This window comes from Brachycentrus maculatus, unplaced genomic scaffold (assembly GCF_059751285.1).
Source record: "Brachycentrus maculatus isolate JH-2025_06_01 unplaced genomic scaffold, ASM5975128v1 h1tg000136l, whole genome shotgun sequence".
Taxonomy (NCBI): Eukaryota; Metazoa; Arthropoda; class Insecta; order Trichoptera; family Brachycentridae; genus Brachycentrus; species Brachycentrus maculatus.
Genome location: NW_028280889.1, coordinates 803,349 through 827,665, shown reverse-complemented (window position 1 = coordinate 827,665; position 24,317 = coordinate 803,349). Strand labels below are relative to the sequence as shown.

Below are 24,317 nucleotides of genomic sequence, written 5' to 3'. Positions count from 1 at the left end.
ATTATATTGTGACAGTTGTTTCGCCTTGTTAGGGCATTATCAAACGAATGTCATGGCTAAAATTTTTAAATAACAGGGATTATTAAAACAGGGATTTTAGAGATAAAGTTTTTTGCCAGTATACCCACGATTTAAAAGTAAAAAAAGTTTATTTTTTCTCACTAATTTGGCGGTTCTAGTGTTAGACAACATAGGTACCTCATCTCCACAGTAATACAATAATTCGCTCACTCCTTTCAAGAACGTCATAAATCAAAAATCGTCAATTTTCAGTTAAGCATGTTTTCGGAATTCCTAGAAAATGTACTATATCTCAGCAAAAGAGGCATATTTTTAACTTAATATTTACCCGCTACAGGGCGGAAAGTGTTGTTTTTGCATTTTGAAGAAAAGGTATTGTGTATTTTTTTTTTAAATATACTTAATATTTTTCAAATGGAGAAAAAACCTTCAGGTTTTACCTGAAAGGATGTTTTGCACAATAAAAAGTTCAATAAGTGGCTTGATATTTATTTTTAATACATTATTTTATATTTTTAAACTTAAAAAACGATCTCCTGAAAAATCAAGTTTTTTGATTAATGACGTTCTTGAAAGGAGTGGGCGAATTGTCATTGTAATTTCAGTGAATTTAGACACAATAATTTTTGTATGTTTTAAGTTTCTTAGCTTAAAGAAACATAGTCGCGATAACAAATTCATGAGACGAATCTCATATTTAAATAAATTAATAAATACAAATTAAGCACGGTAATATTAGCGCTCACCTTCCCTCAGAGAAATATAAAAAGTAATATTTAAAATAAATACAGTGGAACCTCTCATAACGGACTTGTTTCAGCTGGCGCGGAATTCCCGGCGCACAAGTGAATGACGTGAAAAGGGGACTCGCCCTCTCTCTCTATAACACGTTATTCGAAATTACGCTGGTTAAGGGAGCAACTTTTTCAAATTGTTTTTGTTCGTTATGCGAATTACTCATTGTGAGAGGTTTCACTCTAATATTAACTTGCGTCGAAGAAATGCACAAATACATTTGTTTTCACAAAATGCATAGATCGTACTATAAAAACACTATAAGTCGAAAATGGTATTGTATTTTTGTCTCGTGTATTTTACAGTACACAAAGGACTGGTGGATACAGAATTTATAAGAGGGTGATCAGTCTTATTCTAAAGATGTCACTCCGGGATGACATGATTCGAGAGAACATTTCGGATTCACGAGATTTGCAACATTTTGAGTGTGTCAAAATCCTTGTTCACAAATCTGGGTTTTCTCCACTCGGGGGTTATTTTTACATTTCGACATCTCAACATGGATGGAGAATAATATGGAAGTCTTGGTATTTAGTGGGTTTACGACCCGTCATGGCGTGGTTAAAGTGATTTTATGCACGTGTAAAATTCACCATTTAACCATGATCGACAACCACACTACTCAAAGTTTTATATCATATAATTCGAACATCATTTCGTGTGTGAGTTCTCGGCAGTATCTATGGTTGATTTGAGTAAGCTTTTTTATTCGGCAAAGAGCCTTATTTTAAATGTATTGAAGATCCTTTCCAAATTATTTCACATACTGGGAGACACCTGAAAATAATTTAAAATATTTCATGAAGTTTATTCAGCTATTTTATTCGCAGGTGTGTCTAAATCCTCGTTCAAAAAAAGCTTAATTCAATCATTAAAATTTTTAATTTAAATAAAAAAATCATGAGTTTCTAAAATTTCAAGAGTGTGGTCGTCAATCATGGGTTAAACCAGCCTATGACAGTCATAAGCCCTGTAAATACCTAGACACCCATTTTCTTCTTCATCTATGTTACACTATTCACTATCTATATTCAGCGGAGAATTACATATATTTTGGACCTTATGGAAGCATAGAAATTGTGTTATTATTTTTAATTATATTTAAATTAACAAATATTTCACAATTCTCAGTTAACATATAAAAAAAAGTTATTTTAAGGCCAAAAATAAACACTTGTTTGACACCAATTTATTAGTTTATCAATGAAAACACAACTAGTTTCGAGAACTACAGATGTTCTCATCAACACATGAAAATACAAACTTTTGTATTTTCACCTGTTGTTGAAAATGTCTGTAGTTAAAACTAGTCGTAGTTACATTAATAAACTGAAAAATGGTCTTATACGAGTGTTTTATTTTTAACTTAAAATCATCACGTTATTACACCAACTTAAAGTCAAATCAATACAGAATACAATTACAGTGTGTTCTTTAGTCTAAAGTCAGCTTACGACAGGTCGTAAGGTCTGTAAATGCTTGGAGCTTCCAATATTCCCTCAGTATGAAAAGTATTATCGTTTATTAGAACACTAATTTTGTTTTAATGATCGATTTGTAAAGTCATAAAAAATACAGTTAAACGACTCGTAATATATCAAAATTGAAATCTAATCTAATACATGTCCAGTAGACGCCCTCTTAACCTGCTTCTTCTAGGAATATAAGAGAATTTTTAATCCTTTGTAGGTACTTTAAAAAAAAAAATTGGAGTGATGTGTGGCTTTTTACTGTAAATATTTTTTACAGTTTGTGAAATGTTAATTTTTAATGTGTGAGTTGAAAATATTCCAATGCAGAGTAAAAAAAGTTCTTTTTTTGAAGTGTTTTTTGTTTTGCAAAAAATTGTGTTTGTTTTCTTCCTTGCGAACCCTTTGGACAACTCTTTTACAAGCCATGGACTAAAGTAAAAAAATAAAAGGAATTTCGTAGAATACTTTATTTTTTATGGAAAATTATTATTTATTTATTGCTCAACGCGTTCAAAGGGTCAAATGAGTTTTTCACTGCCTTCGCTTTAACCGGCTTTTTCGTTATCCGGCCCTGGGTCGGTCCTGTCAATGCCGGTTAAAAGAATGGCTACTGTATGTAAAATTCACATTTCACAATCCTAGTTTACACATTTTATAATCTTCACAGACTTTAAAATTATTTACAAGGCTATATATTTCTATATATATTTTTGAGACTATATATTTTAAATATAATAGATTAAATTTATTATTGCTCATAATTCAAGTATTTATGTGTAGACATTTGTTTTGATCATTTCGTGGTGTTACATCCTAGCAGCGAAAATTATTAAGCACATTTTTACATCAATAATTGAAATTCAAATAAACTAATGGAATCGAGAAAAAATGCTCGACACGTACCATGAAAAAATTCGCATTTTATATATTTTATCAAAAAAAAAATAATGCAAAGTCTTGAGGTCTTTAACGCTAATGAATTATTTCAAGCACTAAAGAATGAGATACACTCAGACCTCGCTTTGCGTCATTTCACTTTGCGTTTTTTCAAAGTTACGTCTTTACTAAATTAACCCTTACTGGTCCAATGTCGAATCTCATTCGACATTGATTTTTTCCTCTTAGGTCCCATGTCGGATGTTATTCCACATTTTTTTCATCATTAGTATTATTTATTTAAATTTCTAGATACATTTTTGTCACTCGTATCTATTACAACATTATGTGGAGCAGAGGACAAAATATTTTTTTCCAATTGGAATGTAACTGTCAACATATATATTTTTTTTATTTTGGGGGACCGGAAAGGGTTAAGACTCATTTTCACTCTGCGTCGTTGTTTTTCCGAATTGCGTTTGTTTTTTTAAATTATTATTCAGAGAATAATTTTGAAATTTTCTCAAAGGTAATTTGCCGTTTTTTAAATTTCGATTTGCGTTGCGATATTTTGGAACGTATCTACGACGCAAAGTGAGGTCTTAGTGTATATATGTATATATTTAAATATGGTGTTTTAACCAGTTGCATACTTAATTCAATTGAATATCATAGAAAAATATGTCGAAAAAGATAAAAGTTTTCATTATATAAATTTCGAACCTAATTATTGTAATAAATTTCAACATGCGGCAATTTATTAAACAGGTACACGAGATATTTTAGAAATTGCTTTCTAATTTTTGGTTTGTATTACGAATGTGTAAATCAGTGGGGGGCTTATTTATCGGATATCGAAATGGAAGCAAAAGCAATTTTCTTCATCTATGTATATATTACATATTGAGATACGGTGTAAGACGTATACATATTTTCATCGTAACATTTTTTGTTTCGTTATAAATTTACATAAATGTATTGGCATTTTTTCGTACGGGACCAAAAGTGATTTTGTTTTACATATTAACTAGATTTCGTTATATAAATGCATTTTTGTATGAAAAATTAGTTTTAGGGAATAAATTAGTTTTTTTCGTCATTTTTCGCTATTACGCGATTCGTTTTATCGCGTACTACTGTACTACAAATTTCCTGGACCGTGGGAAGGATTAATATTTCCTTTAAAAGAGCTTAAAGTAGATGACAGACTTTCCTACATCTATATTTTGGAAAAATAAAACACTTTGTTTTTTGATCCACTCACATTTTTATTAAAATCGACTAGTTTCGGCAACAATCTGTTGCCCTTTTCAGGGTTTGTTTTATGACAAACCCTGAAAAGGGTAACAGGTTGTTTCGGAAATTAGTCTATTTTAATAAAAATGTGAGTGGATCAAAAACCAAATTGTGTTTGATTTCTCCAAAATATATTACAATGATCCACAAAGTTAATGCTTTAACCTTTTAAACGCGTTAACTTTGTTCCTAAGAGACGCTCGTGCGCGGCTGTATTTCGCCGTTTTTTAAATGATTACTTTTATCATGTATTTAGTTATGAAACGATTTATTTTCCTAAACAAAAACATTCAATGGGATTCATTGTGCCTTTTTGGTACTCTATAATACACGTGTGTCACATTATTCTTGAAATATATCGTAATATAAACAAATTAGATCGTAACATAAATAAATCAAAGCACGCATCGTGTGTCACTCTTACCCACTGGCGATGCGTAGCGTCGAGAGTGAGACAGATATAGGGCATGATTATGGCGCGGACTAATTACCGACCGCAAGAAAAATCAGGGATCTGTTGTTTTATTTATCCTTGTGATGTTACAAATTATTAGTCAGATATTTCAACAGATGTCATAAGGCCGAAGATTGACGTATTATTTTATCCAAAGTTCCACACCATGAAAAAATCCCTCCAACTTGAACTGAGGTTCGAAACTTGGAGCAAAGTGAAAACACAAACGCTTATGTCAGCCGCGTATGGGGCATGTCTTGTTAAAACACATACGCTTATGCGAGCCGCGTGGATCCGGTTAAATATTCAAAATATTTCTTACATCTGTTTGAAACGAGTCCTTCAGTTATTCGGACACATCGCTAGAAGAAACAATGACAGCCTTGTTAGTAACGACACGGAGCAAAAATGAGAAGTAGCCTTTTTTAGTAAATATACGTACGAGTACGTAAAACGTAACATTCGTTATCATTCAAGTTTCGTACAAATAATGTAAACATTAATTAAATTACATAATCAAAAATCACAATGTTAGTGTGCTTCAAATTTGGACTAATAGTAATTTACGATTTATAAATACAATATAAATACAAATATTGGTTATCGTAGTAAGACGTTGATGAATGTCATCCGACTTAGTCCTCCTTCTTCTCGGAAGGAGATTCCTCCATTGCGTCTTCTGTTTTGTCTTCCGCAGCGATGGCCTTCTCCGCCGGTCCGTCTCCGACGGCCTGCGGTTCGACGGGTTCTGAGGGCTCGACTTCCGCAGACGCCGGGGCTTCAGGGGTCTGGGCTTCTGCGGGCGGCTGCTCAACGAGGGTCTCGATGGCTTCCGGCGTTGGATTTTGAACCTCAGCCGGCTCGACCTGTTGCTGTGTCACTTCTGGTTCCGTTTCTTCCTCTTCTATCTTTGGCGCAATCTGAAAATGGTGAAAGGACAGTGGTAAAATTGATATTTACGGCTGTGAGTGAAAAAAAAGGATTCTTCTGTATGTGACATACATGTCAGGTCTCCCTGACGTTGACGTTGACTTGAGAGTATTGTCTTTTGACATCGCAACATCAATAAAGAAGAGTATGGAAGTCTGGGCATTTACACAGCTTATGACGGTCATAGGCTGGTTTAAGTGATAACTTAATGTACACACATGTAAATTAAGTTATTCTACCCATGATTGACAACCACACTACTCAAGTTCTTGGAACTTCTTTATATATTGTTCACATTCGATTATATGCTCATAGTGATTGAATATGTAACTAGAATTTCACTAGAGACATCTATGGTATGTATAACCAAGGAGAAGGCGCATGACAGAGTGACGTGGAGACGTCTCGTGTTGACCATATGCTCCACCTAGGGAACGAACATCGAAAAATCTTGATAAAAGCGAGATATACACACCTGAACACTTTCAACCGTGACATCTACAACCTTCTCTTCTTCAATCACCACTGGCTGAACCTTCTCTTCCAATTCAACTTCTTCCACGAGCTGCGATTCGGCAACGACATCCTCCTTCACTTCTTGGACTGTTTCGGAGACTGTTTCCTCGCGTCGATTGTCAACTTCGAGGGGGGAATCCTCGACTTCCGTCTCCGCGGGATCTTTGGCAATTTCTTCTTCCGGTTCTTCGACAGCCGGGCTCTGAACACTGACCTCTTCAGCTCTGGGTGGTTCTCTGGTGTCTTCTTCCGTCACGCGCAAGTGGCTGACTTCGACTTCTAGATTTTTGAGACTGATTGCATCGTCCTGCTCGGAAGGTTTTTCTTCCGGAAGTGGGGTTTGCGTGGGAGGCGGTTCTGTCCTCGGTGGCGACGGTTCCGATGAGCTCTCCTTGGAAGACTTCTCCGAAGACTCTCTCGACCTGTCGTCCGGCCTAGCCGAGTCTGCGGAACTCAAACTGGGCTCGGTGTGTCTGTGGGGCTCGCCTGGAACAGGTTTAGTTATTTATCATCATCACACGGGCCCATTCTGATTTCATTCGAATGTAAGGTTAGGTAAGCTAAATGGGGTGTTTGGCAGTGTCTGACCATCGAAAGATCATTGCAGCTTTTAAGTGATTTCTTTAAAAAAAAAAAGGATTGTTATTATTATTATTATTTTAAGGAATAACTGGCAAAGCCTCTACTTTTAAAGGCTCGTTTGCTGGAAAGATAGTAAGAATAAGGAAGGTTAATGTGAAAAATACATCAAAAACAAAACATTCGCTTATCATTCATCATTCACTTTGTGTAATACCACTTTAACTACTTAATAGTCGAATTTAAGGAAGATAATTCGTTGGTGTAGAAAATCGTCACCAACAAGCCGAAACAAGAGTGCACGAACTCTGCTCGGGATAGTACACTTTGCAGATCTGCCCGTACCAGGTACGGTCAAGTCCGCAAAGGCGCATTTTTTTCCCATACGTGGTTTGGCCAAATTGGGCATTATAAGCCGGCAACTGGCTATCAATACTGGAATGCCTGTTTGAGAAGTGCAGTTGGTCTAGAGCAAGGGTGACCGACCCGCGGCCCACGGAGAAAATTACACATTTTTTTCCATTATCAAACCACCAAAAGAACATTCCGTCGTGCGTAATTCGTATCATAATCTCATATATGGGAGTATTTCACTATCCTGACAATTTCAAGACCCATAATGGCGTCAAGCAGTAAAGACGTTGGACTAAAGAAGAGAAGAGTAACAGAAGAACTGAGAAGTTTTTAAGACAGATGGACTATAAAGTATTTTTTCTTGGAATTGAAAACAAAGCCAACATGTCTGTTCCTTCCAAGTTTGTAAATTTGCCTTCCACCCTTTATATATTTTAAAGGAGTTGCATGTGGGGACAATATTGTAAACAAAATAAAAGTCGATGAACTGCGTTTCTTTGTTCTTCTTGCATACATTTATGATTACAATTTTAATACACAAATTCTTACAAAAAAATATACAAATTTGGAAGGAACAATGCCTGATATGCAATGATTCTGTTTCTATCTTAAAAAAGTAAAACATTAATCGGCATTGCGAGGCTTAACATGCAAATAAGTTTGAAAAGTCAAACCCTTATCCGCACCCCAATGGTGCATAGGGCACTGCATATAAATGCAGTGTTATCTTGATCATTAACACATGAAGGAAAGGTGATCAGCCATCCGCTTCAGGTACCAGTTTAGGGTGATATTGAATAAATATTAGAGTGAAAAAATCACTTATTTAAATAGTTTGAAAAGTACCTAATAAATATGTTTATAATATATATAAATATATCTTGTTATCTTTGAATAATAAAATAAATTTTGTTTTACGGCCCGGTAGGATATCTCATTTCTATGGGCTCTCCCGGCTACAGAAAATGTTGGCCACCCATGGCCTAGAGTGTGGAGGCTACCTGGTCTGGAGGGTGCCATCCTGGACTGGTGGCGCGGCACGAACATGTTGTCCACGATGTGGTCGATGTTGTCCTTCTGGGCGGCCGCGGCGGCGGCGTCCGTCAGCCTCCCCCTGCTCAACACAAAATCACCCAATTTGTCAATCACGGGTAGAATGGTGAATGTCACACGTGTATAAAGTGATCACTCAAACTGTAAGCTCTGTAATTACCAGACATTCATATTCCTTTTCATCTAAGTTGAGATGTCAATACGACAAGTGCCACAATCGCCCGGTGTGATGTCACAGGTGATTTGAAATGCGGTGATCGGATTACATATATCGCTCACTCCTTTCAACAACGTCATATATCAAAAATCGTCAATTTTCAGTTTTGCATGTTTTCAAAATGCCCAGAAAATGTACTATATCCCAGCAAAAGTGGCATATTTTTAACTTAATATTTAACTTAATTATTTACCCGCTACAGGGCAGAAAGTGTTGTTTTTGCATTTTGAAGAAAAGGTATTGTTTAATTATTTTTTTAATATACTAAATATTTTCAAATGGAGAAAAAACGTTCACGTTTTACCTAAAAAGATCTATTGCACAGTAAAAAGTTCAAAAAGTGGCTTGATATTTATTTTTAATACATTTTATTATACATATTCTTAAACATTAAAAACGATCTCCTGAAAAATCAAGTTTTTTTTTGATATTTGACATTGTTGCTTTCAACAATGTCAAATATCAAAAATAAACAAACAATTACAAGAAAATATTAAATAAATACGCTCACTTTGCTGCAGTATTACACATAGAAGTATCCATTAGAAGACTAGATTGCCTTGCAAAAGGAGCTCAAAAAAGCACAAATCAATTGTGAATTTTCAATGTGAAGCAGATATGTCAAAAATAAAACAAAACTTTTTGAAAATGGAAAGAAATTTAAATATGTATTTAAAAATAAAAAGTTCTTGGAATTGTATCATATGTAATAAGACTACTAATAAGGTACAATCTATATATGTAAAGAAGGTTTTATATTTGTGGTAAAATTCGCGGCGTGCTGGGTACCGCCATACACGTACCTGCCAGCAGTTAAAAGGTTAAAGAGTGGTACAAAAATGGTTTTACCTTCCTCTTGAAGGGGGCGGCACTATGGGGATGGCGCTGGTGGGCCTCCGCGTGGGCAGCGGGACCCCCTTCTGCTCCTGCGGACTGTAGAACGTTATGCCCCCGGGATCTCGGTACACCGAGCGCGCCGACTGAAATTTGACACAACTCGTCAGGTAAAATTTAACATAAGCAACCACATTTGCGCAAAGAATCAGTGAGTATTGACACACTGTTTGCGGAAAACGCTTGACAGCGTCTTTAGCATTTTGTAGAGAGCAGGAGATTTTGGAAGAGCACGAGAGACAGACATGCTTAAATTTGATTAAACTTGATTAAAAGTATAATATAATATATATGTGTGTGATTATAATCCAGGATTCGGATCTCACATACTAATATAAGAGTTTCTGCTTAATAAAAAGCTTCTTCACATCTCACCAATAGATGTCTCTAGTGAAGTTCTAGTGATTCATGAACAAGGTTTCTAAATTGGTTCATATATATAGAACTTCCAAGAATTTGAGTAGTGTGGTTGTCAATAATGGGTAGAATTGGTGAATGTTACACGTGTGTAAAGTGATCACTTAAACCAGCCTATGACGGTCGTAAGCCCCGTAAATGCCCAGACTTCCATATTCTTCTTCATCTTTGATGAGATGTCAAAAAATAATTTGATTAAAAGTAATGTAATTATAAAAAAGTGGTTAAATTTGCCAAATGTGGTTAATTGGATAAAAGTGGTTAAATCTGCCAAAAGTGGTAAAATGTTCAAGGGTGGTTAAATTTGCCAAAAGTGGTAAAATTTGACAAAAGAGATTTAATTATGAAAAAAACCGTTAAATTTGCCAAAAGTGGTAAAATTACAACATTTTGAGTGTGTCCAAATACTTGAACAAGAATTTGGACAAACTCAAAATGTTGTAAATAAATTATCTGGTCTAATTATAAGCTTAAATAATAAAAATGAAAGTGGTATTTTCTGGCGTTTCTCATGTGTGTGATTGTAATCCAGGATTCGGACCTCACATATTAATATAAGAGTTTCTGCTTAGTAAAAAGCTTCTTTACATCTCACCAATAAATGTCTCTAGTGAAGTTCTAGTGATTCAAGAACAAGGTTTCTAAATTGGTTCATATATATAGAACTTCCAAGAATTTGAGTAGTGTGGTTGTCAATAATGGGTAGAATTGTTGAATGTTACACGTGTGTAAAGTGTCACTTAAACCAGCCTATGACGGTTGTCAGCCCCGTAAATGCCCAGACTTCCATATTCTTCTCCATCTTTGATGAGATGTCAAAAAATAATGTGGTAAAATTAGCTCGAAGTGGTAAAATTTGTCAAAAGTTGTTAAATTTGGCAAAAGTGGTTAAGTTTGCAACTCACGTGAGCGGGGTATGTGGGCGTGGCCTGGTGGTGGTAGGGCAGGGGGGCGGGGTAGGCGGTCTGCGGCGGGTAGACGGGGGGCGGCATGGTGTGCGGGGAGTATATCGCCCCGTTTGTGTTTTGCTGAAACAGAAGTTCCGCAGATAAGTCATATCTACATCCAAATTCAAATATAAAATTAAAATAAAACATACTTTTTAAATATAATTATTATTTGTTTAAAAAATTTTATTATGTTAAAATATATTTAAAATATGTGAAAAGAACTGCACCAAAATAACAAAGTGGCTGAAAAAAATTATATATTATTTACGCATATGAATTTATAAATGTATGTTTATATGAACATATATCTTCTTCTTCAAACCCTTATCCGCACCCAATGGTGCATAGGGCACTGCATCATATAAAAGCAGTGTTATCTTGATCGTTAGTCAGCAGATGAAGGAAATGTGATCAGCCCTCCGCTTCAGGTACCAGTCCAGAGTAATACTGAATAAAAATTAGGGCGAAAAAATTACTCATATTTATTTAACCCCCCCCTCCTGGGAACGGAACCGGGGACCTCCAGTATGGTAGCCGAGCGTGCTGACATTACACTACGGAGGCGGACAATTACTAAGATAATTACCTGTATATATTGCGGCTGTGGCATCATTGTTTGCGGGGGGGCGGCGTGTGGCGGGGGAGCGTGCGGAGGAGGGGCATACGTCGGAGTAGCTACCAGACCAGCTGAAAAAAAGTATAATATTTAAGTTTTCTACTGACATTTCTAAGGAGATTCCGACCTGTCTAAAACGAAAACACCGAATACTGCATACTGCCAGTGAACACATATGCACTAGAGACTAGGCTCTGACAAAGAGAAAATGTTGTCTTACTTTTGTTTAAATTTGTTAAAATTAAAATGTTCTTTCTTCACTCATTCGTTCCACATGTCCAAACCGTCTCCACACACCGTTATTTAATTTTATCGATAATGCTTATTTCAACCTTGCAATATTTTCTTATTCCGCCATTCGAACATCTGTCGTACATCGTGTTGCCACACATTCGTCGGACAGATCGCATTTCAACTGCATTTATATCAAAATTATCATCGTCATAATCAACAAAAAAGGATGCACAGAAGCTCAAGTGGACACAGCGATCCATGGAAAGATTCATGCTTGGCCTAAGCCTGATGAATAAAATAAAAAATAAAGATACCAGGAAAAGAATCAAAGAAGAAGATATCATGGATCGCGTGGCAAATATCAAATGGCAGGATATATTGCCAGACAGGACCCCACAAGATGGACTACAAGAATTTTACGATGGAGATCTTGGGAGAACAAAAGAGGTGTCGGAAGATCCCAAAAGAGATGGTCCGACGACATAGTCGCTGTGGGGGGTAGAAACTGGCTGCAAGCAGCAACCGACCGGAGGAAATGGAAAGAAGGGGAAGAGGCCTATATCCAGCAGTGGAGGACAGAGGGTTCATGAAGAAGAAGACTGACATTTCTTGATGGAACTAATTTCTATATAATAAAACAAGAACTATATAGTTTTTCCACTTTTATTTTATTTGACTAGTGACTGGTTTTTTGATATTTATGTTGAAAGTTCAAAATATAAAAGCTTGTGGCAACCCACAACATAATCGAACGAACGAACATAATCGAACACGCAAGCAAGAAACGCAGAACGAAGCCGAGCTCGGTCCGAACAAAAACCAGGGCGTCACATTCCGCTACCGCTCGTCCAGTGATCGACACGCCCTTCTCCAACTGCGCTTACATTAGAATCACGCGATTATTCTTAAATATTTCTTGACTGTCATTTTCTAGAACTGAATAAATCTGTGTTAAAAGTAATCCGCTTTCATCTTGCTTCCCTTCTGTTAATTTAAGTAGGTGTTCAACTAGAACCCACAAGTTCATAAGGACCATATGGATGAATGAATGAATTAAATAAATTACCACAGCAATAATTAACCTTTTAACCGCGTTAACTTTGTTCCTAAGAGACGCTCGTGCGCGGCTGTATTTCGCCGTTTTTTTAATTATTACTTTTATCATGTATTTAGTTATGAAACGATTTATTTTCCTAAACAAAAACGTTCAATGGGATTCATTGTGCCTTTTTGGTACTCTATAATACACGTGTGTCACATTATTCTTGAAATATATCGTAATATAAACAAATTAGATCGTAACATAAATAAATCAAAGCACGCATCGTGTGTCACTCTTACCCACTGGCGATGCGTAGCGTCGAGAGTGAGACAGATATAGGGCATGATTATGGCGCGGACTAATTACCGACCGCAAGAAAAATCAGGGATCTGTTGTTTTATTTATCCTTGTGATATTACAAATTATTAGTCAGATATTTCAACAGATGTCATAAGGCTGAGGATTGACGTATTATTTTATCCAAAGTTCCACACCATGAAAAAATCCCTCCAAGTTGAACTGAGGTTCGAAACTTGGAGCAAAGTGAAAACACAAACGCTTATGTCAGCCGCGTATGGGGCATGTCTTGTAAAAACACAAACGGTTATGCGAGCCGCGTGGATCCGGTTAAGTAATAATAAGAGGAATACAGTTTGAACGTAGTTGGGCAGACGTTCGACTGCGAAACTGGCGTCGCGGGTTCGATTCCCGATAATCGCAAAATAAGTTCAAGAAAGATTTATTTTCAATTGGTCTGGGTGTTAGTGATGTATTATTCACATATACCTTCCCTATCCTTACTATCCTACCTGCAGACAAGCCTCCAAAAGAAGAGGCTCTGCGGGTTATTCCTTTATTAAAAAAATATTTAGATGTCGAAATTTAAAAGATCATAGGGAGCATATATGGATGGATGGATGAATGAAGTAAATTATCACAGTGATAATTAACCTGTCCGGGAGTATGGATGTAAATGAACGTCAGTGCGAATTTTCCTTAAAGGAGTATCGACGTTAAAGAAATGTTGAAGTCCGTCTGTCAGTTAGTATGATGTAACTTGTATAGCAATGACATCTGTGGATATTTTTGTGTAATTTTGTCATAGAAAAATATTTCGAATGGGTGTTTTTTTAAATGACATTATTTTAACATAATTTCTATCTTCATAATACATCGATTTAATGAATTTTTTTTTTTTTAATGTAAAAAGAACCCACTCCCCAGAGAAAGTCGTACATCAATTTTTGTACTCCCGGAAAGGTTAAGTGAAAATAAGAGGAATATGTTTTGAACTCACGTTGCAGGTGCGTAGGAGCGGGCATGGTGTGTAAGGGTATCTGCTGGTGCGTCCGCTGCGGCTGCCTCAGCGGGGCCCCCGCCCCGGGCCGCCCGAGCTGGCCTTGCAGCGGCGGACTCACTTGGTGCATCACCCCCGGCTGGTGCAGGGCTGGATTCTGCTGCAGTATCGGCGCCGTCTGCTGCAGGATCGGCGCCGCCTGCTGGTGTATCGCCTGACTCTGCTGGTGCAGCGGCTGACTTTGCTGGTGCAGCGGCTGACTTTGCTGGTGCAGCGGCTGACTTTGCTGGTGCAGCGGCTGACTCTGCTGGTGTATCGGCGGATTTTGCTGGAGCAGCGGTTGATTCTGCTGGTGGATCGGTTGGGTTTGCTGGTGTATCTGTTGGCTTTGCTGGTGTATCTGGCTTTGCTGGTGGATCTGCTGGGGTTGCTGGTGCAGAGGCTGGCTCTGCTGGTGTATCTGTTGACCCTGCTGGTGTAACGGCTGGTTTTGCTGGTGGATCTGTTGGCTCTGCTGGTGTATGACCTGACTCTGCTGGTGGGGCGACTGGTGTAGCGGCGGCGGCTGGCTGGGCTGGTGTAACACAGGACTTGACTGATGTAGTTGCTGGTTAGATTGGATCACCTGTGGACAATTATGGTGCATGCTTTTGAAAAAAATACTTGTTGTTATTTTATTTGTTCGGGAATTGTACAACTTTGCACATAAAAAAAAAAGATAAAATAAACAATAGTCACATTAACAATAATAAACATTACATTACATTAACAAAAATAGTTACGTTAAAAAAAGCCAATTAAACAATAAGTTTAAAAAAAAGGGTAGGGTATAAAAAAAATAGATTTTGCAGGAAGGAGAAGGAAAGGAGAGGAATTAATAATTTTTTTTCTAGGTAAGAAGTTTAAAAATAAGAATATTTTTATAAATATACATACATATATATACGCATACATACACACATTTTATTATATAGGGTCCGCCATCTAAAGTTTTTTTTTTCAACTAGTGCTTATTTCGTGAATGGTAACACTTAGCTCATGTCTGATTTGACAGATAATTAGTTTTATCCTTCCGCTGAGCGAATATGGTTGTGTATACGCTTGAACAACGCTGGGAAATATTGCGACATTACTTTGAAAATCATGGTAATGTTGCAGAATGTGTGCGAAAATTGCGTACGGTTTTTGGAAGAAGAGAAGCACCGTCAGCTCCGTATGTTCGTTATCTTGTGAAAAAAGTGAAAGAAACTGGCATCCTCATCGATAAACCAAAGCGTGAAAAGCCAAAAACAGTGCGTACACCCGAGAATATCGATGTTGTGGCAGAAAGTGTGCGTGAAGCGCCATCAACATCAATTCACCGTCGTTCTCAACAATTGAACATTTCGGAGACATCATTGAGACGAATTTTGCATAAAGACCTTGGTATGACGCCATACAAAGTCCAATTGGTTCAGGAGTTGAAGCCAACTGACCATCCAATGCGTTTTCGCTTCGCTGAGTGGGCCTGCGATCGACTTACAGAAGATGCCGATTTTGCCAAAAAAATCATCTTTTCGGATGAAGCTCATTTTGATCTTGGCGGGTATGTAAACAAGCAAAATTGTCGTATTTGGGGCACAGAAAACCCGCACGCATACATTGAAAAGCCGGTACACCCAAAACGAGTCACTGTTTGGTGCGGATTTTGGTCCAGAGGCATAATTGGGCCATTTTTCTTTGAAAATGAGCAAGGAGTGGCCGTTACAGTCAATGGCGATCGTTATCGGGCCATGTTGAACGGATTTTTGTTCACAAAAATTGAAGAGGAGGATATTGGCAACATTTGGTTTCAACAGGACGGCGCTACGTGCCACACAGCCGAAGCTACACTCGATAGCACTTATAGCATTTTCAAAAAAAAAAAGTTATTTGGCGGACCCTTTATAAAGAGATGGATTGTCAGCTGGGAATCAACATTGCAGGAGGCTAATCCCTGGAGCGCTACGTGCAGCGCAGTCAAGGGATAACTGGAGAAGAGTCATTGCTTCTGCAAGGGTCACAACCCTCAGCAATGAGGAATAAGACGGAGAAGAAGAATCCCTCTTGAAAACAGGCTACAAGGCCTACACCAAGCAGAGTAAGAAGATCTAATAGGTTCCACAGTGGTGAGTCGGTGTGGCAAGCGCCGCATACCTGGGAGCTGTTCTGCAGCATCTGGGTGTGCAGGCCGGCCTGCGGCTGGTGCAGCTGCAGCAGCGTCTGGTTCTGCTGCTGGATGATGGCCTGCGTTTGGTGCACGGTCTGCGGGGGCGCCGACGGGGCGGCGGCGGCCGGCGGGGGCGCCGGGGGAGCGGCAGGCGCCAGCGGCTGCTTTGCCTTGGCCGGGTACTCTGCGGGCGCAAACAAATGCGTAATATTAGTTTTTGAGATCCCAACATAGATGGAGAAGAATATGAATATAGCGCTCACTCCTTTCAAGAACGTCATAAATTAAAAATCGTCAATTTTCAGTTGTGCATGTTTTCGGAATGCCCAGAAAATGTACTATATCCCAGCAAAAGAGGCATATTTTTAACTTAATATTTAATTGCTACAGGGCAGAAAGTGTTGTTTTTGCATTTTGAAGAAAAGGTATTGTTTAATTATTTTTTTAAATATACTCAATATTTTTCAAATTGAGAAAAAACCTTCAGGTTTTACCTAAAAAGATTTGTTGCACAGTAAAAAGTTCAATAAGTGGCTCGATGTTTATTTTTCATACATTGTATTATATTTTTAAACATTGAAAACGTTCTCTTGAAAAATCAAGTTTCTTGATTTATGATGTTCTTGAAACGAGTGAGCGATATAAGAAAAAGAAGTACATTGAAATAATTACTATTTTTTAACTATTTTTTTAGTTTTTGCTACCAACGTATCATCCTATGAATCCCATTTTACCTACATTATATACGTAGTAATTTACAACAATTTGAGTGTGTCCAAATACTTGCTTACAAATCTGGATTATCTCCAATTATAGGAGCTATTTTTCATAGTATTTTCTGACATCTCAACATAGATGAGGAAGAATACGGTTTGGGCATTTACTGGACTTACGACAAAAAAAAAAATTGTTTTCACCTTGCGTATAGTTGATCTGCTGCGGCTCGTATGTGTCTGGCATCGGTCTCTGGCGTATGCTGGAGTAGCGCTTGCTGCCGCCTCCCGGCCGGGCCTCTCCCGATCCCCTGTCCGCTCTGTCCCCCCTGTCCCCCCTGTCCCCCCTGTCCACTCTGTCCCCCCTGTCCGCCTGCTGCAGCCTCGGGGGCACCTGCACCTGACAGAGATGACAATGTGATGATTCTAGCGGTGGCACTTGTCCCCAATGATAGATTCATGTCTCTGACAAAAAGAAAAGCTTCTTCTTTCCGTGCCACTTTTGCTTACTTTAGGTAGAGCGCGAGAGATGCCTGGAAACATTGTGCAGATGGGAATTAGGTTACTTGTGATTAGTATACTGAGGGTCGGGCGGCAGACTGCCAGAGTATAATTAGGGTATGCTTACAGCCAGTTTTCAATTCAATTAAATTTATTCAATAATTAATATATACATTACAAACTAACATTTAAGGCGTATACATTAAAAATACAAATTAAAAAGTAAGCAAGAAGACTCTTGTTACATGTGTAGAAGAATCCCGCTTCGGAAAACTCCTTCGGACACATGGAACAGATCAATTTCCAATGTGATATTGTTCAACATAGCGGTAGCTCTTCCTACAGGCATAACCATCGGCAGGTTGGTCCTGTGTATAGGAATGTGAAACAATCTATGCCGACGCTGTCTTAGGTAACTATCGGGAACATACAGACCAATGTTCCGGATAATTTCAGGATTATCGATCATACCGCGCAACAATTGAAAAAAATGCGTAGTTAAATACACATTCCTTCTAGTCTCTAAACTATTGTAGTCAAGCATACCCTGGAGAAACTCGGTCGGGTAGAGCCAAGGATAATAGCCGTACTCTCTCATGTAGAGATACCTCAAAAATTTCTTTTGGACTTTCTCTACCATAAGAGAGTACTTAAGCTCGTGTTAGTTTCTACCCCCCAGAGCGACTATGTCGTCGGACCATCTTTTTTGGGGTCTTCTGACGCCTCTTTTGTTCTCCCAAGGTCTCCATTCGTCTTCTTTTTCTTTCTGTGCCACTTGTAATAAAGATCGGCGATCATCATGGCTATCTTCACTTTAGATGCTGCAGCTCGGAACAGAGATTTGGTGCTTCTGCCAAACCATTGTCATAGGTTTTTCAGCCATGATGTCCTTGGGCATCCTTGAGTTCTTCGCCCCTCAATCTTTCCTTGTATGATTAGGTGGAGAAGAGGATATTTTTCATTTCTCATGACGTGTCCGAAGTACATCAGCGCACTCTGCTTGATGGTTGGTTGCTCATAAATACCAATAAGGAACTCCTACCAACCATCAAAAGAAAAGCAAAGAAGCTCAAATGCACACAGATCCATGGAAAGATCCACGCTTGGTTTAAGCCTGAGCGATAAAGTAAGGAATGAGGAAATTAGGAATAGAACCATAATAGAGAATATCATGGATCGCGTCGCAAGACTCAAGTGGCCAATGGGCGGGACATGTTGCAAGACATGACCCCAAGAAATATAAAAAAGTATGTTTATTATACATTGTCCATAGTAAGCTTAGGTTACTATTCAGTAGAAACTGTTCAGACATTCAGATGAGATGTGTAATACTCGTTTCTATCGATACATGTGTAATGTACAGGGGGCTACAAAGTGTGGGAACTCTTTTAAAAAATTAATAATAAAACCCTTATCCGCACCCCAATGGTGTATAGGGCGCTGCGTCATATAACGCAGTGTTATCTTGATCGTTTACACATGAAGGAAAGGTGATCAGCCCTCCGCTTCAGGTACCAAGTCCAGGGTAATATGGAATAAATATTACAGTGAAAAAATCAATTATATTTTTTTGACCCCCCCCCTGGGAATCGAACCCGGGACCTCCAGAATGGCAGCCGAGCGTACTGAACATTACACTACGGAGGCTTTTATGTGATAAAAATAAGAAAAAGACTGTTCATAATAAAGAAAAATTTCATCAAAAGCTGGATGAACAGATCCGATTTTGTATTGGAATAAATGCAAGATCTCGAATGTTTCAAGCTGGGTGCCGAGATGATGGTAAAGTTACCGGGTGGGGCTTCCGGAGCGTGGGCGCCTTGTCCTTCCTGTCCGTAGAGCCCCCGAGGGAGGCGCTGGGCAAGCCCGCCGATACGGGAGGCACGGGGAGGGGGCGCGCGCTGACTCCGCTCACCGCGTCCTTACTGCAAGTGACAATATAAATCCAATCACACATTGCTAGTGAGGCAACACGACACTAGGGTATGACAAGTTTTGGACCAACTTGGGAGAAGGAAAAGACATGTAACTAATAACATATAATAAACTAATAATGAATCCCTTTTTGAAAATCCAGACTAGCGCAAAGAGACACTCATTTTTCATAGCTCCAAAACAGTTTCATTCATTCTACAAAGACTATATCGCTCACTCCTTTCAGCGTCATATATAAAAAAAAAAGATTATTCAGGAGATCATTTTTAAAGTTTAAAAATAAAATAAAATATAATAAAAATAAATATCAAGCCACTTATTGAACTTTTTACAGTGCAACAGATTTTTTTAGGTAAAACCTGAAGGTTTTTTATCCGTTTGAAAAATATTTAGTATATTTAAAAAAATAATTAAACAATACCTTTTCTTCAAAATGCAAAAACAACACTTTCTGCCCTGTAGCGGGTAAATATTAAGTTAAAATATGCCGCTTTTGCTGGGATATAGTACATTTTCTGGGCATTCCGAAAACATGCACAACTAAAAATTGACGATTTTTGATATAAGACGTTGTTGAAAGGAGTGAGCGACATGTAAAAATAAATAGCTAATGTAACTAATAATGAATCTCTTTTTGCAAATCCAGACTCGCGCAAAGAGACACTAGTTTTTCCAAAACTGTTTTTTCAAAAACAAAGTGTGCGTCAGAGATATAGCATCAACAATATGGTCGATATTAACTATGAAAGTTTGAAAGACTTTATTGAAAGACCCAATATATATAGTCACTATGTCTATTCCAAATAACTTACTAAAGTAGGGCGCCGTGACAAAATACTAAGCTTGTAAGTGTGCCGCAGGCTGAAAAAGATCGGGAACCCCTTCCCTATAACATTCCCGCCGATAACGCGGAACCTTTCTCAACATTATAAGGGGGTTTACTGTAGCGGTTTTTGCCAAATAAAACTTAAATTAAAAATACACTGAAAAGGGCTGAAAAGGGAGGATAAGTCATGTTTTGAAACGGAGACTCACGAGACGAGGGCTGCCGGGTGCGCCTGCGCGGGGGGCCCGTCCGGCCTGTCCCCTCTGGCGTCCTGCCAGGCGCGGCGGGGAGCGGCGCGCGGGCGCGGGGGGCGCGGCGCGGGGGCGGCGCGCGGCGTGGCCGCGTTGGCGTTGCGGTCCAGCTCGGCCGCCGGCCGGACCTCCACCTCGATGCCCCCCTTGGGTGACGAGGGGGGCGAGGCGGCCGTGCCATTGCGACGCCTGTCTGGCTTGTTTCTGTGGGAAAAAAATTATAATTATGATAATAATAATAATAAATTCAGATAATTTATAGAGCGCTGTAGTCTTAACCCTTATAGTGCAGAGCTTATTTTCACATATTTTGCATAAATTGCTAATTGCTTATACAAAACATGTGTCCGACCAATAGCCACTTATGGGATTGAGACAAGAGCAGATACTTCCAAAACAAAATCTCGATTTCGAACCTCCGAAATGACTCTCCGATCCATAATCGGAAACACATTGCGAGACCGAGTAAGAAATACTGACATTCGAAGCATGTGTAAGACGGAGGATATCGTGAGGTGGGGACGACAACGAAGGCGATACTGGAAAGAACATATAAACAGAATGTCAGAAGACAGACTTCCACGTATCACCCTCCAAGGCAATCCTGAAGGACGCAGACCCCCAGGCAGACCTCCGAAAAGATGGAAAGACAGCTGGGAGTCGACATCCCAAGAGCGACATGCGGAGGCACAAACAGATCCATAGGATCTACAAAAAGAAGAAGAAGAAGAAGAAGCTAATTGCTTTTCATCATCACTACTTGACGAATTTGACATTTTGTAGGTAGAAATAAAAAACTTTTACTTAAAAAAATACAAAAATCAATGTTAAATTCAAAGCAAAATAATTTTAAATGGTTATTTATGAATGTTATAACTTATTAAAAACATTATACATGCGCGCGCTTAGTCACGTCCGTACAGGTCGATACCTAAAACAAAATGCGCAATAGTCGGTTTTCCGACGCTCCGCACTTTATATGCATTAATAGAGTCTATCTATCGATGGTTCACACTCTAACAGGTAATATAGATAAGGATAGGCTGAACGCGTCGGAGATGTGGACCTATAGAAGAATGCCAGGGATATCCTGGGGAGATCACATCTCCAACAGATCTCCAATAGTAAGGCCTTTAGCGGACTGTTCATTTCCTGGTTTCTTAAATAGTCTATGGCCAAAATGAACGGTGGCGGGCTGAACACCGATCCTTGATGTACTCCCACTCTTATAGGAAATTCTAGTGAAGTCCCTATAAGAGAAGAAAGACATTAACGTGTTATCTTGTTCATTAACAGATTAAGCCAAGGTGATCACTGCTGTGCTTCTTCTTCTTTTCATGTTCACTCCCTAGGTGGAGCATATGGCCAACACGAGATGTCTCCAAGTCACTCTTGTCACGCGCCATCTCCTTGGCTTCCTCCCAGGTCAGTCCGGCGTCTCGAAGTTCTGGTGAGTATAGTCGGTGAATGGTCGTCAGCGGCCTTCCGGGGCGCCGGAATCCTCGGGGTTGGAAGAAGAGACACGAGGGGTTGATGCTCTCAGGTGGCATTCTAAGGACATGTCCCAACCACGCCCACCTTCTCTTCTTCAGGACTTGCTGCGCTTCAGGGTAGTTTTAAATATACATTAAAATAATGTAAATTGGTAAAAATAAACATTAGTGTAAACTCACTAAGGTTTATTTTTATACCCCCTGGGAATCAAACCCGGGACCTCCAGCATGGTAAATAAATCAGCTAACCACGGAGGCGGTACAATTGCAGTCGAGCCATTTTATCACCCAGTACAGGTCTGCTCACGTTGTGTGTGGGGAATGCGTGCGAGTGAGTAACACGAACCGTTCGTTGTTGGACTGCAGGGCGGGGAAGTCGTCTCCGGTGGGCGGGGCCTGGGGGGGGCGCGGGGTGCCCGTGCGGGGGGTCCCCTTGCTGCTGTAGGCCTGCTCGTCCTCCCAGTTGCGCGTGTATTTGGCGGGGCCGCGACTGTAACATTCAAATACATTATTACTAACACACTGTTTGCGGAAACGCTTAAAGCATGGGTGGCCAACCTTTTAAGCGGCCGGGCCAAATTTTAGAAATGAGATTTCCTACCGGGCTGTAAAACAAAATTACTTTTATAATTCAAAGCAAACGAGAAATGTGTATATCTATTGTTTTTTTAAGAAGGTATAACAAAAATGAGAATCAAACATCTTTATTAGATTAGAGTTGGGCAATATTAAAAGCAATAATAAAATATAAACAAAATGAAACAAATCTTAGTGTGAAGTCTGATTTTGTTCGTCAGAATTGTTTCGTTGATAACGATTCATCTTGTTGCTTCACGCAAACATTTTTCCAAAAGCTTCAAATCAAACAATTTTGTCACGGTCGTGATTATTTGCTAACACGGATATTGGTATATAGAAGAAATTGTCACGATAGTGAGATATTTCCATATATGGGATATGATACGAACTACGCACGATGGAATGTTTTTTGGGGGTTTTATGTACACTTAAAGAAAAAAATGTGTGATATGCTCCGCGGGCTACAAGAAGACACCCGGCGGGCCGCATGCGGCTCGCAGGCCGTGGGTTGGCCACCCTTGGCTTAAAGCGTCTTTTACATACTGTCGGTAGAGAGCGGGAACGCCCAACTTTACCCATCCCAACCTTGTCCACTGATGACTCTTCACAAATCAAACATAAGTTTAGTAGTAGACATATCGCTCACTCCTTTCAAGAACGTCATAAATCAAAAAACTTGATTTTTCAGGAGAACGTTTTTAAAGTTTAAAAATATAACACAATGTATTCAAAATAAATATCAAGCCACTTATTGAACTTTATTCTGAGCAACAGATATTTTTAGGTAAAACCTAGTGAAGGTTTTTTCTCCATTTGAAAAATATTTAGTTTATTTAAAAAAATAATTAAACAATACCCTTTTTTCAAAATGAAAAAACAACATTTTCTGCCCTGTAGCGGGTAAATATTAAGTTAAAAATATGATTCTTTTTCTGGGGTATAGTACATTTTCTAGGCATTCTGAAAACATGCATAGCTGAAAATTGACAATTTTTGATTTATGACGTTCTTGAAAGGAGTGAGCGATATACCATGCCATGAAACTCGCAAGACGCGGACCTGACTCGCAGGTCTCCATTTAAAAAAATTAAAAGCGTAATAGATATTTACCCATATTTCCTGCGCCGGAAGGCCCTGGGGGGTCCTTCCTCTGCCCGAATATCGTACCCGTAGATGGCTATGAGCTCCTCACTGCTCTTGGGAACCTGCGAAGTACAACTCATTGTGAATACGCTTCCTAGAGACATCACACAAATCCAAAATTACAAAATCCCGTGCACATTTGTCCACCTCCATAGAGAGCATGTGTGCTAAACGGAATTTCACTGTCCGGCAGTCCGGTTAGCGTGTAAAAACAGATGATCGACTTGTGCTTTTGTCCGTCTTTCTTCGAATCGGTGAACGATCACGGTGCGTGTGAATTCGATCACGCTAAACTGTCGTAGTCGCTTTTATTTGAAAAAACCGGACTGGCGGACGGTAAAGTTCCGTGTAGTGCACAAGCGCCCTTAGTGTAGTGGTTAGCGCGTTTGCCAATCGTGCTGTAGGTCCCAGGTGGCAAGATCTGGAAATAACTTAATTTTCTTTAAACCCAGGTAACATTTAACATTTTTTAATTAGTTGATTCGGCAGTCACTTAGTGGTAAAACTTATCTATTCATAATTTTTAAAAAATTACTTAGTGAATACCACTAAATTGTGGTATTTACTAAGTAAAATTTTTAATTAAAACATTTAACATAATTGAATTTTTTTCTCAAAACATCATTTTAAATATATGTTTTTGAAAAGAAAAAAGATATTGAAAGGTAAGGA

At 38.8% G+C, this 24,317-nt stretch overlaps 1 protein-coding gene across 2 annotated transcripts in view; it reads right to left on the bottom strand.

Moving 5' to 3' along the window:
• Nucleotides 1-3,645: 3,645 nt before the first annotated feature.
• Nucleotides 3,646-24,317, bottom strand: part of btz (CASC3 exon junction complex subunit) — a 30,306-nt gene continuing 9,634 nt past the window's right edge. Inside the window, exons 5-17 of one of the 2 annotated variants that reach the window (XM_088260478.1) lie at nt 23,613-23,707; nt 22,270-22,413; nt 20,389-20,634; nt 19,211-19,343; nt 17,122-17,317; nt 16,192-16,388; nt 14,017-14,641; nt 11,414-11,514; nt 10,783-10,905; nt 9,416-9,546; nt 8,298-8,410; nt 6,323-6,849; nt 3,646-5,837 (exon numbers count right to left, since the gene is read on the bottom strand). In XM_088260478.1, the coding sequence (XP_088116604.1) occupies nt 5,553-5,837; nt 6,323-6,849; nt 8,298-8,410; nt 9,416-9,546; nt 10,783-10,905; nt 11,414-11,514; nt 14,017-14,641; nt 16,192-16,388; nt 17,122-17,317; nt 19,211-19,343; nt 20,389-20,634; nt 22,270-22,413; nt 23,613-23,707 (2,916 nt within the window). In that variant the 3' untranslated portion in view covers nt 3,646-5,552. The remainder of the gene's footprint in view (nt 5,838-6,322; nt 6,850-8,297; nt 8,411-9,415; nt 9,547-10,782; nt 10,906-11,413; nt 11,515-14,016; nt 14,642-16,191; nt 16,389-17,121; nt 17,318-19,210; nt 19,344-20,388; nt 20,635-22,269; nt 22,414-23,612; nt 23,708-24,317) is intronic. The other variant, XM_088260479.1, reaches the window with a different exon arrangement.